Source organism: Equus caballus, chromosome 26 (assembly GCF_041296265.1).
Source record: "Equus caballus isolate H_3958 breed thoroughbred chromosome 26, TB-T2T, whole genome shotgun sequence".
Classification (NCBI taxonomy): Eukaryota; Metazoa; Chordata; class Mammalia; order Perissodactyla; family Equidae; genus Equus; species Equus caballus.
The window spans coordinates 30,315,964-30,333,271 of record NC_091709.1 but is presented as its reverse complement, the minus strand read 5'-3'; the positions used below and the strand labels follow the sequence as shown (position 1 = coordinate 30,333,271).

Genomic DNA, 17,308 nt, shown 5'->3' with positions numbered 1-17,308 from the left:
ACTTTGAAGCCATCTTTGATTTCTCTCTTCTCACAACCCATATCCAGTCAATCAGAAAACTGTTAAAAATACATCCAGAATCCTATCACTTCTCAACATCTCCAAGACTACCACTTTGGAACCAGCCACCATTTTCACTTGCCTAGATTATTGATTGGTTTCCTAACTGGTCTCTTTGCTTCCTCTACCTTTTGTCACCTTATAGTTTATTCTCAACAGAGCAGCCAATGTGAGCTTTAAAGAATTAAGTAAGATGATTCTACTCCTCTCAAAGTCCTCCAATGACCCCATCTTACTCAGAACCAAAGGCAAACTCCTCACAACTGCCTAGAAGAGGCTCTGTGTGATCTGCCCCTGATATCTTTGTGCACTCATCTCTTCCCTGTGTGTCCTCACTCTGTTCAGCCACACTGGTCCCCTTGATGTTCTTCAGATACTCCAGGCATGCTTGCCTCAAGACCTTTCCATTTGTTCTCTCCCCTCGGCTTGAACACTCTTCTCATGGATATCTGAATGACTTGCTCCCTCAGCTCCTTCAGGTCTTTCTCAAATGTCACCTCATCAGTGAGGCCCTCCCTAACCACCCTATTTAAAAGGACAATCACCACTCCTACTCTGTGCATTCTCTAGTCTCTCACCTGCTTAATTTTTCTCCATAATACCCATCACAATCTGACATACTGTAGAGTTTACGTCTGTGTTTACTTTCTACCTTTCTCTACCAGAATGTAAGCTCCATGAGGTACAGGGTTTTTTGGCCTGTTTTGTTCACTGCTGTATCATCAGTCCCTAGGACAGTGTTAGGCACAAAATCAGTGTTCAGTTAACTGTAAAAATGATGGTTAAGTAAAACTTTATTTGAAAATGTTCAATTTAGCAAAATATGGCAAATATATATTTTTTAAGTAATACTATGGAAATGCCCATGAAGTCAAATTAGTAACTATATTTCTTCTCTAGGTAATTAAACATCATCAACAAGGCATGAAGTGGGATGTATTTCTTGATGAACTTGAGTAACTTCCCATAGGATAAAACCTTTACAAATAACCCAACTTCTCACTTTTGACTTTAAACAGATAATTAACAGAAAATTAGCTGATATTGGGGGAAATTAGAGAGAAAGGCATGCATTTTAAGAAAATATACTTACTGGAAGGAGGTTTCTTCTACAAAAGAATAAGTATATATCATTAATGCAGTAGTTAATATGGTATGATACAGATTCATATAAAAGTGAGTTTTGGCTTAATTCCTCTTTCTCAATCTTGATTCTCACTCACCGACATTTGTACCTTGTAAATCAAGGGTTGGCAAACTTTTTCTGTAAATGACCACATGCCAAATATTTTAGGCTTTGTGGGCCAAGAGGTAAAATCAAGGACATTAGGTAGGTACTTATATAACAAGAGAGAAAACAAATTTGCAAACATTTTTATTGATAAAAATCAAAAGATAATAATAATCAAAGACTTGTAGTACAGGTCTACTAATTAGAAGAAGAGAATTCTTTTGCGGGGGATAGCATTTCTTTTAATTGGTGTTCTAAGTTCCTGTTCCCTATTATCAAACAAGATTGCAGATGTTCATCTGTAAAAACCGTTCTTAGCCTGTGGCCCATAGAAAAACAGGCGGCAGCCCAGCTTTGGTCCACGGGTCACAGTTTGCCAACACCTATCCGAAATGCAAGTCCAAGAAAATGGTTCTCGGATAAATCTTCTGCCAGAGGAAAATGGGAGTAACATTCGCAACTAGTGAACCACGAATATTCAAGTCAAATCTTTAATTAATTCAGTATTTTAAAAAAGATTTGTTTACCAAGTCTTCATTAAAAATACTCAGGTATTCTTTGCAAGTATAGATAAACATGACAAGAATTTTATCTGTCTGGGCTTTCACTGGTGACCAGCAGGGGGCCTCAGCCCAATTCCATTCATAAAAGTACACGGGAGGAGACTGGAAGGTTGGAGCGCCATGCGAAAGAACAGCTGTTAATTCACAGAGCAGTTATTCTTCACTACTGTAGGGAACATCCTTGAAACCATGTTCGTGGAAACATTTTATGACATTTAATACCTATTTATAGAAAGCCCTTTAAATTTGTCTTATTTTGGTATAAAATATTTTTTAAACCTAAATTCCAAAATTAATGTTCACTGTAAAACAGAAAGTCTAAAATCTGTTTGTCCTGTAAGTTTATTTATTATTTCATTACAAAATTCTGCTTTATACACTATTCCAAAGGGCCTTGATAGAGTTCTGCAGCTTATGAGCTCTCAGATAATTTTAAAAACTGAGAGTGAAGAAATGCATTAAGAGAATAAAACAGATTATTTTTTACTCTCACTCATTTAGATCAAACCTATTGCATCACCACATGGGGGTCTGGAGTTACAAGAGGTCTAAATTTGAAGAACTAAAAGTCTCGTTTAGAAGCAACTCTAATGCAATAGGATTGTAGTTTTTACAGAACAATTCTTTTCTAAATACAGTTGTGCTAAATTTGACATTCAACATTTCACTGTTCTACACTGAAAAAACATTTCACAGATTTATTTCAATGAGATTTCTTATAAATCTTATAAATCTTGAGAGACACAACCCCTAACTTAAAAGGGTCTTAAATATATGTCAATATGCTATAAATACCCGTCCACGGTGAATATCTCAGAACCACTGCACTGTGCCACTCAGGGTCCCCCTCACTTATCCTGTGGTGTTTCCCGGAATGCTGCAATGAGGCAGCTCTACCTTTCCTCCCTATGTTTGCAGGTGCTTCATGACTTCCCTCATGTCATCTTGGACATTTTCTGTTGCAGAAAAATCACTGAAAAATATTCTCCAGAGTTTCTTACAACTCCTGAAGAGAAGTGGTGCCTCATAAGAAAACTCTGTATCTACAGGGAGTTGTCTAAAAAAGAAGGGTGAAACTCACTTACTTGAAAAATAGCCTTTCCTCTGAGCATAGCACACGCCAAGGCCACAGACGGAAATCACTAAGGCCACAACTACTACGGCTGCTATGATGCCACTTATGTTGAGATCATCTGGAATGCAAAATAAAATATGCAAGAATTCATGTCAGCAGATGCACAGATGCGGTCATTAAATTGAGAAAGTTCAAAAAAGCTCCCCTTTGCAGTTATATCACAAACGTGGATGGTTTCATGCTTTTGAAGCCAGTTCAACTAATGTCCTTCCAGGACATGGTTCAAAATAGATTGAGAATATTAACAGAACTAAGTTTTGCAAGAAACTTAAATTTTAAAAAGTCCTATGATCCGGAAATAAAATGTATGGTACTGTCCTACATTCATTTGGAGATGTGATAATTCATACAGTTAAATATCAAGTTGAAAGTGACCTTTGAAGTTCAACCAGTTCAAGTACTACTACCACACCCCCCCAAATTTTACTTAAAATTCTTCTATAACATCATCTGTGTCAATTTCACAGATATGGAAAACTCATTCAGCCCCAAAGAAAGCTCATGCCATTGCTGTTCTATAAAACTATCAGAAACATCTTCCTTCTTGAATTTAAATGGGCTTGTGTGTGTGTGTAATACACACATCTACATACTCACATACATATAAGCCATTAAACTGTCATCTCATTAAGGTAAAAGTGAATTAAACCCCCTCCCCAAGGCTTTTTCTTGTTGCTATTGAGTCATCTCTCCTCAAACCTAATACAAATGGATCTTTTTTTTTTTGAGGAAGATTAGCCCTGAGCTAACTGCTGCTAATCCTCCTCATTTTGCTGAGGAAGATTGGCCCTGAGCTAACATCCATGCCCATCTTCCTCTACTTTCTATGTGGGATGCCTACCACAGCTGGCATGCTAAGCAGTGCCATGTCTGCACCCGGGATCCGAACTGGTGAACCCCGGGCCACCGAAGTGGAATATGTGAACTTAACCACTGTGCCACTGGGCTGGCCCCCAAATGGACTTTTTGGACCCAAGTTTGAAATCACTACCATGTTCCCAACTTGGGAAGTTTTTTCGGCTACTGATTCTGTTGCCCAAAAGTTAGATTATTAACCTTCCAAGGTTAACATTTCTGCAGTTGAGAACTGCATCAAAAATACTCTCGTTTGGGGCCAGTCCCATGGCCAAGTGGTTAAGTTTTCGCGCTCCACTTCAGTGGCCCAAGGTTCTGCCGGTTTAGATTCTTGGCGCCGACATGGCACTGCTCATCAGGCCATGCTGAGGCGGCATCCCACATGCCACAACTAGAAGGACCCACAACTTAAATATGCAACTATGTACTGGGGGGCTTTGGGGAGAGAAAGGAAAAATAAAATCTTTAAAAAAAAATTGTTTGAGTCATTAATAAAATGAGGAACATGACCTTGTTAGGAAGAAAACTATGTAACAGGCTATGAGACACCTCTTTTCACATGATGCAATTTATTAGCATGCTCTGGGTGACGATGTATGGTGAATCTATCTAAACATTTAATTTGGGTCACTTTTCTCCCTCTTGTCCAAAAGGATTTCAGGAGCCACACTCTTCTGTCATCTAGATACTTCATCTGTATTGATTAACACGTAAATTACCTGCACTTCCTCTATTTTGTATGTGGGATGATGCCACAGCATGGCTTACTGAGTGGTGTGTAGGTCCGTGCCCAGGATCCAAACCAGAACCCCAGGCCACTGAAGCGGGAAGTGAGCACTACGCCACCAGGCAGGCCCCAATGACCTGCCCTTTTTAAAGGAGCCATTCCTCAAAGGGTTCTTGTTTTTCAAAGCAGGTGTTAATTAGCATATGCTTAAATAACTTGGAGAAAATATTAGGTGGCATTTTCTCAACAGTAATTTTAGATATTTTAAAGCAGCGCTCATTTTAAGATTTTTAAAGAAATATTATTTGTCTGCTTATCAGAAAACTTTCTGGTCTTAGAATCCTTTCCTAATGCTAAATGTTATTAATTTTCTCAGATACCTCTGAAATGTTAACTAATTTTTTTAAAAAGAAACTGGATAAATCTTTTGAAAGGCTAAGTAACTTGACCAGAGCAGGCAACGTTGATCATCGGTTGGTATAAACTCAGTTCATATTTGTTTGGGCATTGAGAGGTCAATGAGATCCAGCTATTTTTTTTTTTTTCACTTGGATAAAATATAGCAGAGAGGGAAAAAATCCACAATAATCAAATCTAAGGCAAAATTAAATTAATAACTAAATGAAACTCCTGAGACCAAACGGTGCCTACTATTTTCTTTGTAGTAGTCAATGAATTTGACATCTACAAAGGGTTCAACCTAAGAGCTGTTATCTGACAAAAACTGTCCTGTGCTTTGTCAATGAATCTGACATCTATGAAGGATTCAACGTAAAGGCAAATTCTGACATAAAACTTTCTTATCCTGTAAGTGCTAAGTCATAGCATAAATTTTATTTTATTTTATTTTCTTCAATGAAATGGAAGATAGAAGACTTGTGAGTTGGAGGTAAGTTGTTTTCATCTCATTTGCAATTGACTGTAAGATACGGAGCAAATCATATAACCACCTTATGCCTCACTAAAGAGAAAATGCAACAACATGTAAGAAAATATTTTGTATTCTTTCTTTGGGAAAAAAAAAAAAAAGAAAGGCCACCATAAAAGGAAGATGTCATTATTCTAATTGAGAGAAAGGAACCAAACGGCTAAAATGCTAAGTGTGAGTGGGGTCTTCGGGAGTTTACAATGAGGCAGCTTGTGAATAATTAGCAAATCCAGGATTTACCGTCTATACTTCTATAATGACTTCTCAGAACAGTTAATAGATGCTGCTTTTCGTTACAAATTATTAGTGATGATTCACAAAGAAAACTGGACAAGAGATTTCATGAATTCTTATGTATTTCAAAAGATGTAAATTCCAAACCAAGGGTATGAAACACCTGGGATCAACAGATGGGCATTAAACAAACTAATTTTAACTTTTAAGCTAACTTACACCAGAAAGAGTAGATATGTGAAAATCATTTTCAAAATGAAATTCAAAACACAAACTATTAAATTTTATCTGTTATGTATTTATTTACTGCTTGCTAGGAAAAATGTAACTAGTATGTCAAATCCATGACGTCACGGATATTATTTCTTAAGATGATGTTAAATTAGGCATTGAAATTAAACATGTCCATTTAAAAAAATAGTAATAGTGCAGGTTACAGTAAAAACCATGAGGCTAATGGGGCTGGCCCAGTGGTGCAGCGGTTAAGTTCACACGTTCCGCTTCAGCAGCCCAGGGTTCGCTGGTTCGGATCCCAGGTGCGGACACACGCACCACTTGTCAAGCCATGCTGTGGCAGGCATCCCACAAAAAATAGAGGAAGATGGGCATGGATGTTAGCTCAGGCCTAATCTTCTTCAAAGGTAAAAAAATTAAAACTAAATAATTAAAAAAAGAAGAAAAGAAAACCATGAGGCTAGTATGTGAATGAAGTTAAGAAAACACCATATGAAGGCATTAATTTTAAAACATGTTTTGATGAATTTTTCTAATGATAACTCCAAAAAAGCACTGAGAAGGATATTTTTTGATATTTTAAGTAAATGTTTATGTTTGACTATAAATGTCAACACTTGAATGAATTTGGTGGATAATTTGCATCCCTGAATTTAAAAAAGGCCTGAAATTCCTTTCTGAGAGAATTGGATGACGACGTAAGGAGATGGAAAGACATTCCATGTACATGGATTGGAAGAATAAACATAGTTAAAATGTCCGTTCTACCTAAAGCAATCTACAGATTCAATGCCATCCCAATCAGAATCCCAATGACATTCTTTACAGAATTAGAACAAAGAATCCTAAAATTCATATGGGGCAACAAAAGACCCCGAATTGCTAAAGCAATCCTGAGAAAAAAGAACAAAATGGGAGGCATCACAATCCCTGACTTTAAAACATACTACAAAGCTACAATAATCAAAACAGCATGGTACGGGTACAAAAACAGGTGCACAGATCAATGGAACAAAATTGAAAGCCCAGAAATAAAACCACACATCTATGGACAGCTTATCTTTGACAAAGGAGCTGAGGGCATACAATGGAGAAAAGAAAGTCTCTTCAACAAATGGTGCTGGGAAAACTGGAAAGCCACATGTAAAAGAATGAAAATTGACCATTCTTTTTCACCATTCACCAAAATAAACTCAAAATGGATTAAAGACCTAAAGGTGAGACCTGAAACCATAAGGCTTCTGGAAGAAAACGTAGGCAGTACACTCTTTGACATCAGTATTAAAAGGATCTTTTCAGACACCATGCCTTCTCAGAGAAGGGAAACAATAGAAAGAATAAACAAATGGGACTTCATCAGATTAAAGAGCTTCTTCAAGGCAAATGAAAACAGGATTGAAACAAAAAAACAACCCACTAACTGGGAAAAAATATTTGCAAGTCATATATCTGACAAAGGCTTAATATCCTTAATATATAAAGAACTCTCACAATTCAATCACAAAACATCAAACAACCCAATCAAAAAATGGGCTGGAGACATGAACAGACATTTCTCCAAAGAAGATATACTGATGGCCAATAGGCACATGAAAAGATGCTCATCATCGCTGATCATCAGGGAAATGCAAATCAAAACTACACTAAGATATCACCTTACACCCGTTAGAATGACAAAAAATATCTAAAACTAATAGCAACAAATATTGGAGAGGTTGCGGAGAAAAAGGAACCCTCATACACTGCTGGTGGGAATGCAAACTGGTGCAGCCACTATGGAAAACAGTATGGAGATTCCTCAAAAAACTAAAAGTAGAACTACCATACGATCCAGCCATCCCACTACTGGGTATTTATCCAAAGAGCCTGAAGTCAGCAATCCCAAAAGTCCTGTGCACCCCAATGTTTATTGCAGCACTGTTTACAATAGCCAAGACGTGGAAGCAACCTAAGTGCCCATCAACAGACGAATGGATAAAGAAGATGTGGTACATATATACAATGGAATACTACTCAGCTGCAAAACAGAACAAAATCATTCCATTTGCAATAACATGGATGGACCTTGAGAGAATTATGTTAAGTGAAATAAGCCAGCAAGAGAAAGATAATCTGTGTATGACTCCACTCATATGAGGAATTTAAAACTATGGACCAAGAACAGTTTAGTGGATACCAGGGGAAAGGTGGGGTGGGGGGTGGGCACAAAGGGTGAAGTGGTGCACCTACAACATGACTGACAAACATTAATGTACAATTGAAATTTCACAAGATTGTAACCTATCAATAACTCAATTAAAAAAAAAAAAAGGCCTGAAATTCAAAATTACTTGTGGAAATTCGACTATACTATTGAACATCTTATACTTTAGGATATCCTGACGTCTAATAAGATTGTATTTTCTTAAAAAATAATGCTAAGAGTTTAACTGTACCTAAACAATACAAATTAGTGTGCACATAGCTGCATATCTCTAAGTGCACTGAAAAATGAATTTCTGACGCCAGAAAGCTGAGGACAAGCTTCTGAACCCAGGAGAGCCCTCAGTATTCTGCTTCAGGGTATGGTCCTCCTGAGTGATATTTAAGCCCTTGGGTACCATCTCTAGCTATCCCTCTGTATCACACAACCATTTTCAAAACACACAGTTTTCACACAAGGAAGAAAAAACAAACTATTAAAAATAAAATGAGGGGCCAGCTCGGTGGTGCAGCAATTGAGTTTACACATTCCGCTTTGGTGGCCCGGGGTTCGCAGGTTCGGATCCCAGGTGCGGACATGGCACCGCTTGTCAAGCCATGCTGTGGCAGGCGTCCCACATATAAAGTAGAGGAAGATGGGCACAGATGTTAGCTCAGGGCCAGTCTTCCTCAGCAAAAAGAGGAGGATTGGTGGCAGATGTTAGCTCAGGGCTAATCTTCCTCAAAAAATAAAATAAAACAAAATGAAAAAGAAAATTTGCTCTGAAACACATAAACTGAAAAGATTCTTGAGCACTAATTTTATTGGATTCTAAGAAGCTTATTTGTGAAATATAATATATGGCAGCTATGTTCTACAGCAAATTGGACCCATAACTATATTCAACATTTTTTTGAGAGCCTACTCTGAGATAAGTGTAAGCACAGTGTTTCAGGGGATTGAAAAAATTATCAACAACGGATAACAACAACTAAAATAGCTACCACTTATATACTCTTCACAATACACCAGTGTCATTCTAACATTCTCAAATATTGATTATTTTAATCTTCCTAAAGACCCTATGAAGCTGGCACATTACCACTTCCATTTTGGGGACACTGAGGCACAGAGGCTAAATAATTTGCCAAAGAGTATGTAACCAGAAGTGGAGGAGCCAGAATTTGAACCCCCATACTGAATCCTTGACCCTGAGCAACTTACAAGACTCTTAACATTTGTTTGAAAGAAAGATGGCTTTGATGTGCATATTTTATAAACAATTATCTGAAAAATTTAAAAATTTGTAAAATACGATGCTAACTATTCTCGGCTTGTTTGGGAGATGGATTAAAAACAGCATCTTTACCCTTTGCAATACATTATGTCAAGGTAATTTTAAACATGCCGTCCCGTTTATCCTTCAAATCACTCAGCCCTCTCTCACCCCTTGTTCCTCTACCCCAAATACCGGCATGCTCTAATTGCAAACCATTTGTTCGTCCCAATATTTCATTCTTACCTACTTGCATTCGTTTCCCAGGACACTTGCGATGTCCAACAGAATTACGGGCTTCACAGGAGTATTCTCCGCTGTCCATTTTTGAAACAGTATTAAATTGCTATTTGTGGAAGAAAAATATGTATATTTTTAAGCAATAAATCTACAAGTAGACTCCTAAAAGAATCATGTCTGTTGCATTTTAGCATTAAATTGGTCTTTCCTTTTTAATGACTTAGGACTTTTTATCTTCATTGTGAATTCAAAAATCTGTCACGCTTTTCAGGAGTCGATAGCTAGGCTTCCTTTTAATTTGACAGAGAAAGACTTAAATATATATGGAGAATTATCTTTTTTTGTGTGATACTGAGAAAGTAGTATGGTCAGGCAGGCCGTGGGCATTTTTGAAAGCTTATAGAACACGGCATTATCAACTATTCTTGGTATTTCTAATTCCTAGGAAATGCCATTTGTAAATGAAGGCCTCCTTGGCCTTAAATGGCTAATGCAATTTTCTGTCTCAGTGAGTTCACTGTAGCAGCCAACAATGAACCCTTCCTTTAAAGAGCCAGAGCTACTACCAGGAAGAAGCTTAGGGCCTGGGAAGATCTTACTCAATTTATAGGATTATAAATTCTATCAGTTACAAAATATTTGAAAGTTCTGAAAAGATGAAGTCTAACCCTTGCTCCTTCTACTCCCTGCCAAAGCAACTGAAAGCTAAGACTTTCATATAACAGGCCTCATAATTGTTAATAGTAGTTTTATCCCCTTGGAGAATTTGTGGAAGGAAGGAAAGAAGGAAGGAAAGAGGGAAGGAGGGATGGATGGAGGATGGAAGGAAGGAAGGAACGAACAAACAAATGAAGGAGAGAAGGAGGGCTGGATTTATGAATGGAGGATGAAAGGAAAGAAGAAAGGAAGGAAGGAAGGAAGGAAGGATGGAAGGATGGATGGATGGATGGATAGAGGAAGGAAGGAAGGAGGAAAAGGGGGATGGATGGAGGATGGAAGGAACGAAGAAAGGAAGGAGGGATGGATGGATGAATGGAGGATGAAAGGGAGGGAGGGAATGCAGTGGGTCCTGGATACCTTAAAGGATCAGTGCTGAGGGTGACAGGTATGCTCAGAATCATTCTTTCACTACCCCCCTGTCATACCCTCAATACAGCAGTGGTCACTGCCGACAGCATCCATGAGGCCATGAACCTCTAAGGAGCACCTCCTTATGGTCATGAATCCTCCCTCACTTTTCATTACTTACTGCCTACATCCCCCTTCTTTCTGTATACTTCAACATCGTAGGATAGAAAGGTTTTCCTTGTGTATTTTTCACTTTACGGAATCATCTGTCACTGTCCCCAGAGCCAGACTACTTAAAAAATATTCACCATGAACTCAAGGCCAAGGTTATGTATAAACAACAAGTTAGACTAAAAGCAAAAATGATCTTCCGGCACATTATAACTGGTAATTAAAAGGAAGTCATTGTCATCCATACACTGGAGTCTTTTTTCGTTGCTTATTTCTCAGAAAATAAACCATCCTAGTTCTGCCCTTGTGCATCCCCTTGACATCACAAGATATTTCAAGGGCTGAGGTTAACTGAGGAAATGAATCCCTATCATTTCAGACTTGCCTTGGGGCTTTTATCACCTGCTCTGAGAAAAAATAAATTTGAAAAGTAAATATAGCCAAGTGTGACGGCAGGTTTTCTGCCCAATTTCTCAGTGTAAAATCACTTGGACCTGGTGACTGAGCTTGGTGACGGTGGAACGTGGCCTTCCTCAAGGAGCAGCCACTCCTATTGGTAAGCTTTATGATTTACCAGAGGATCTAGTTTTTAACATTGTTGTGTGCTTGTAGATTGAAGGAATGAAAAGAAACATTATACCCTCCTTTTAAAATTCATAAAAATTATTATTATTCACACACCTTTCAGATTTTTTTATAAGAGTTGTTGTAGTGATTCTGCATTATTGGAAATCAGACATTTTTAAACTGACATGTTATATTACTTTGATTGAAAAAAAAGCTTAATGATCTTCCTTTATACTTCCACCTCTACCCTGAAAAGTCACAGATGAAGAAGTAAAAATACTTTGATTTTTAAATGTCATTAACTTTAAAGAGCTTATTTATAGGTTCCCTTCAGTATTCCTAGAAAGGCTTGTCAATCAGGCTATTTTAAGGGGAAAACAATCAGAAAATCTGGATCTACCTAAAGTAATGGATACTCAAGGCACAGAGTCAATTGCTGATCATCTAGTCACGGAAGAGCTCAATGACACAGACATCCTATCACAGGGTGGCGATTGTCACTATTCTGACACGGCTGGCACTGGGGTCAGGGCATCCTCAAGAGAGCTTTTGTGCATTTCTCTGATATTGTAAATATAAAGGTTTGAGGTTTTTTAAAGATTTCAATTTATTTAAAATAAAAATTAAAAAAAGCAGTTTACCCATTTCTCCCACCCCTCCCCACCTCACAATATAAATGTGAGACTCCTCTTAGTACCTTCCCAGGCCAGGAAGGCAGCTGTAGTGAACTGCCTGATCATCGTCATGTATCAGACTTGGCCAGTGTGCAAACCTTTGTGTGCTCAGCCCCCTGGTTCTCTGTATTGTCTTCCCATCTCCTACAGCAGCCTTTTCCATCACTTCTCCGTGCATGTACTGCCATCTTTCCTGCTGCCCCCTTCTCTCCACTTAACAAGTAGTGGTATCAGTCCTCATTTCTCATCATTTTAGTTCTAATAATTTTTTTCCTCCAAATGCAGGACAGTCATTAGCCCATGCCTGAAATGACTTACCAGAGTTCCAGATTTTGTATTCATTGAGTATGAGCTGTTGGTGCTTTGGGAGCCAACTTTTGAATTCCCTACCAAACGGATGCCATCCTTAAACCACGTGTATTCAGGAGCTGGATTCCCTTCTTTGTCTTGACATCGTAGCTCTACCACAGTTCCACTCAGAGCAGAATGGGGTACTTCACATGATGGAACTGCTGGAGCCACTGAAGGATGGAAGTCAAACAGGATTGGTTATTTGTAAGCTAAACAGGGATTTTAATAGCCAGGTAAAGATGGACTTATTGGACACCTGTGATAGAGACTGGCTACTTGCTCAGGAGATCCATTTCCTTTCTTCATGAGCGTACTACTAGAGCACATTTGCCAGCCCCCTTGTAGCCAGATGGGGTCATAGGCATAAATTCCGGTCGACAGAATGTGGGTAAAAGTGATATACGCCATTTCCAGGCCTGACTCATAAAAGCCTCCTGCATGAGTCTCATTCATTCACACCCCTTGCCACTTCCTCCTACCAAGCAAGTGTCAACACCCACGGTGACCTCAGAAAGCCACGTACTGAAGATGCCAAACTTACATTAGGTTGGGTTTCTAATGATTTTGTGAAGTAAAGCAATATTGCTCCACCACTACCATCTCTGCCTCAACTATTCAGACTTTGTTTACATGAGAAAGAATCTTCTATCATGTTAAGCCACCCACTGAGAGTTCCGAGCTTTTCTGTTACAACAGCAAGCATTCCTCCATCAGCTCCTACAACAGCTATTCTTTTTCAGATAAAAAATCTTTACTTTTGGGGCTGGCCCGGTGGCCGAGTGGTTAAGTTCGCGCACTCCGCTGCAGGCGGCCCAGTGTTTCGTTGGTTCGAATCCTGGGCGCGGACATGGCACTGCTCATCAGACCACGCTGAGGCAGTGTCACACATGCCTAGAAGGACCCACAACGAAGAATACACAACTATGTACCGGGGGGCTTTGGGGAGAAAAAGGAAAAAATAAAAAAAATCTTTAAAAAAAAAAATCTTTACTTTGTTCTTCACCAATGGTTTTAATGTTTTATTACTAACTGTATTCAAAAGAAGTCAAATCTGAACACATTTTTCAGGCCCAGTATTCAAACTAAAATCTCATTATGCCTAGAACTGGTCAAGTTAGAGAATACCTGAGTTAGGGTTATTCTGGTCCCAGGAATTTGTAAAGTAAATCACACTTTACCAGGTGACTTGAATCCAGGAAAACCCAGAATTCCAAGTGGTAGGGAGAATTCCAAGATGGTCTCCCAAGTTCCCCAGCCCTGGTGTATACACACTTTCTCTCAGTTATTCAATCAAACACTAACGAAGGTAACTACTCTGAAGGGATTTTGGAGACATAATTGAGGTCCCAAATCCATTGTCTTTAAGGATAAGGAGATTACACAGATGAGTCTGACTTATCACATGACTCTTTTAAAAGTAGTTTTCTCACATAGATACGGAGAACAGACTGGTGGTTACCAGAGAGGAAGAGAGTTGGGAGTAGAGGTAACGGAGTAAAGGGGCACATATGTACGGTGACATACGGAAACTAGACTTTCGGTGGTGAACAAAAAGCTATCCATACAGAAGTCAAAATATAATGATGTACAGCTGAAATTTATGTTATAAACCGATGTGACCTCAATAAAAATTTTAAAGTGTTAGCTTGAGGTTGGGGGGGGTGATGAGAGGCTAGGAAATAAGAGAACTTTCTGAGGTGACGGAAATGTTCTGTATCTTGTTTTAGTGATGGTTACATAGGTACATACAACTGTCAAGACTCATTGAACTGAACATTTTTGATCTGTACATTTTATTGTATGTAAAAAAAAAAAGAAAAAGCATGTGAAAAGATATGTACTTTTTAAATTCACAGTGTCACAGAGGCGGCCCTCAGAGGCAACGAATGAATTAGAAGAGTTACTAATATTGTTGATACAGAATGAATTTTTAAAATGTGTACCACTTAGTCTAATGATGATTCAAGCAGTTTGTTTAGAGATAAAAGGAAAAACTTCAGAGATATAAAGGAAAAGTAGAGTGAGTACAATGCAGAGATTTTACTAGTCATGGTCGGCTTAATGTATTCAAATTTACAAACCATTTTCATAATATAAAAATGAGTAATGGATCACTTAATAAAATCTATTAAAAAATTTAAAAATAAAATAAAAGTAGTTTTCTCTGGTTGGTCACAGAAGGGAAAATCAGAGATTCAAAGCACAAGATGGATTTGACAGGCTTTTCTTGGATCGCAGATGGAGAGAGCCACATGGCAAGGAATGGGGTGGCTCTAGGAGTTGAATGTGGTCCTTACTTCATAGCCAGCATGGAATGGTGACCTCAGTTCTACCACCACATAGAACTGAAATGTGCCAACAACAAGAATGAGCTTGGCAGTGGGTTTTTCCCCAGAGGCTCCAGACAAGATCTCAGCCCAGCTGACACCTTGGTTTCAGCCCTGTGATATCCTGGGCAGAGAACCCAGCCATGTCGGGCTGGACTTCTGATCTACAGAACCGTGAGGTAATAAACAGGTGATGTTTTAAGCTGCTAACTTTGTGATCATTTGTTAGGTAGCAAAAAAAGACTAATACAATAGCTGAATCTCCTGCAAGTTTTTCTGAATTAAATTTCTTCCATGTTAGTGCGTCACTAGTATTTTAGAAAGAGCCTGGACTATATAGAAAAATGAAGAGGAGTTATTTTATTCTCTTTGCTTCGTAGTTTATACTAACACCTATGGAGAAGAAAAGATCATGTTCCTCCACTAATTGTCATCATGAGCTGTTAATATCCATCAGTGATTCTCATAGTAACTAAATATATTGGCTTTCAAGTTAACCCCATCAGGATCCAAATCCTAGTCCAGACACTTCCCTGCTATGTAGCCTCGGGAAAATGCTGTAGCTTCTATTTCTTCATCTGTAAAAATCAGGTTGTCTGTGAAGATTTAAAATTACGTATGTGAAAGAGCCTAACACATAGTAGCTGCACAACAAATGCTAATACTTTCTTCATCAAATAAATTCTAATACTTCCCCTGGCCTACTTTTTTGTTTTATTCCTTTTCCATCATCTCATGCTATACTGTTTTATATGGTAGCAGGAATACTACATATGCTGCATGCTATTAAAAATAAACTCTTGGGGAAAATGCTCCTATGTACAGTGTAGGACCATTAAGATTTGCCCCAATCTTAAATGAAAAGAGATTTTGTCATAATGAATTAGTAGTAGCAAAATTTCAGCAGCCAATGAGGTGAAGGGGAGAAATAGCCGAGACCTTGCAGGAAAGGTGGTGAGGGTGGTCTCCGTCACTTTACCCACTGGGGCCCTGAGTTGCCTCACTGTCCCAGGGCGGGGTGATGGGGATCAGGGTGGGGAACGGTCATTACACATATACAACCACATCACCTAGTACTTCTAGAGTGACCGTATCCTCTTCCAGATTTTGGCCTTGCTCAGATGGGGCGCTAACTTCACAACGATATTTCCCAGCATCATTTCTTGTAACATTTTTGATCCGTATACTGAAATCTATCATCTCAGCTCGTTCTTTAAAATCACCTTGTAGAAAAAGAAGACAATGATGTTAATCATAATACAAATAACTTTCTCTACACTACCTTCCTCGTCACTTCATTCAATAACAAATGCATTTATTTTCCTATTAATAAACTCAATTAAAAAACAAAAGTTGTATATGGGTGCTGCTATTTCAAATTTCTTTTTTTTAGAACATACTGTTCACAAAACAACATTCAGTTCCATATTCCCATATTTTATTTTAAAGAATTCAACCCCCTTCCTGCCTCAGCCCTTTCTAGTCTGCTTATAAAAATATTCCCATCTTCAAAAGATACTGGAAAGCCCAGTTTAATTAGCCAGAACAGTAACTTTAAATATGGTGGCGCAAATGATACTGCCACAAAAGAAAAGATGAAGGGGTCTTAAAAACGTTCTTTTGGTTAGTTTTTGATAGTTATATGTACAGAATTAAAATAGTTTTTTGTATAACATTAGGTGCCAGATTGGCATTGTAGAAAATTCAAGTAAAGACAGCTATGCAGAGGGATATTTTAAATTTTCTATGAACTTTAAATACTTATTCACTTGTTTAATTCTTTAAAATTAAAGTAATACATAGTATTTTAAAATAATACATTCATTATACATGTTAAATTATATCTCCAACTTTTAAAGGATTTATAATGTAAGATTTCAAGCATACACAAAATTAGAGAGTATAGTAAAATGAACCTCAACATACTCATCACCCAGCTATAACAGTTATCAATGCATGGCCTATCTTACATCATCTGTACCTCTAACCACTGGATAATTTTGAATCAGATCCCAGACATCATAGCCTTTCGTCTATCATTATCAGCACTTTAAATTAAAAGCTCATTACCTATTCAACAGGAAGAATAGGGAGTAGAAAGAAATGTATAACAAATAAAAAATAAAAAAAGAAAGCACTGGCTAAAGGTAGTTGTATTTTCCATCCCATGAAGTCTTAACTCCCCAAGCTTCTCAGTGATGGCCCAGCTTTCCAGATGGAGACATGGAAATAAGGTGACGTTATTAAAACTGAGCAGTGACCCTCCATCCCAATCCCTCACCATCTTTTCTTCCTTTCTCTCAAGATTTTAATCTAGTAGGCCAGAAGGAACATTTGCACTTTACATCCTTTAAGACTGAGTTGAGAAACGAAGGGTCCAGGGCCTCAGTGGAGCTCACCTACTTCCGTTCTCTGTCCTCTGTTTCTGTGATTGCTGTGCTCTAGGTCTCAGTTACCGCTGGTTTCATCTCACACTTAGAAAAAC

The 17,308-nt window shown here is 38.2% G+C and overlaps 1 protein-coding gene across 3 annotated transcripts in view; it reads right to left on the bottom strand.

Moving 5' to 3' along the window:
• Positions 1-17,308, bottom strand: part of JAM2 (junctional adhesion molecule 2) — a 62,708-nt gene that overhangs the window by 4,277 nt on the left and 41,123 nt on the right. The window contains exons 4-8 of one of the 3 annotated variants that reach the window (XR_011432781.1): positions 15,894-16,046; positions 12,464-12,666; positions 9,672-9,771; positions 2,940-3,047; positions 1,154-1,324 (exon numbers count right to left, since the gene is read on the bottom strand). Coding sequence is in view for 2 of the 3 variants with exons in the window: in XM_014736322.3 (XP_014591808.1) it covers positions 1,154-1,169; positions 2,940-3,047; positions 9,672-9,771; positions 12,464-12,666; positions 15,894-16,046 (580 nt within the window). In the remaining variant the exon portion in view is untranslated. The remainder of the gene's footprint in view (positions 1-1,153; positions 1,325-2,939; positions 3,048-9,671; positions 9,772-12,463; positions 12,667-15,893; positions 16,047-17,308) is intronic. The other 2 variants (XM_014736322.3, XM_070252093.1) reach the window with 2 other exon arrangements.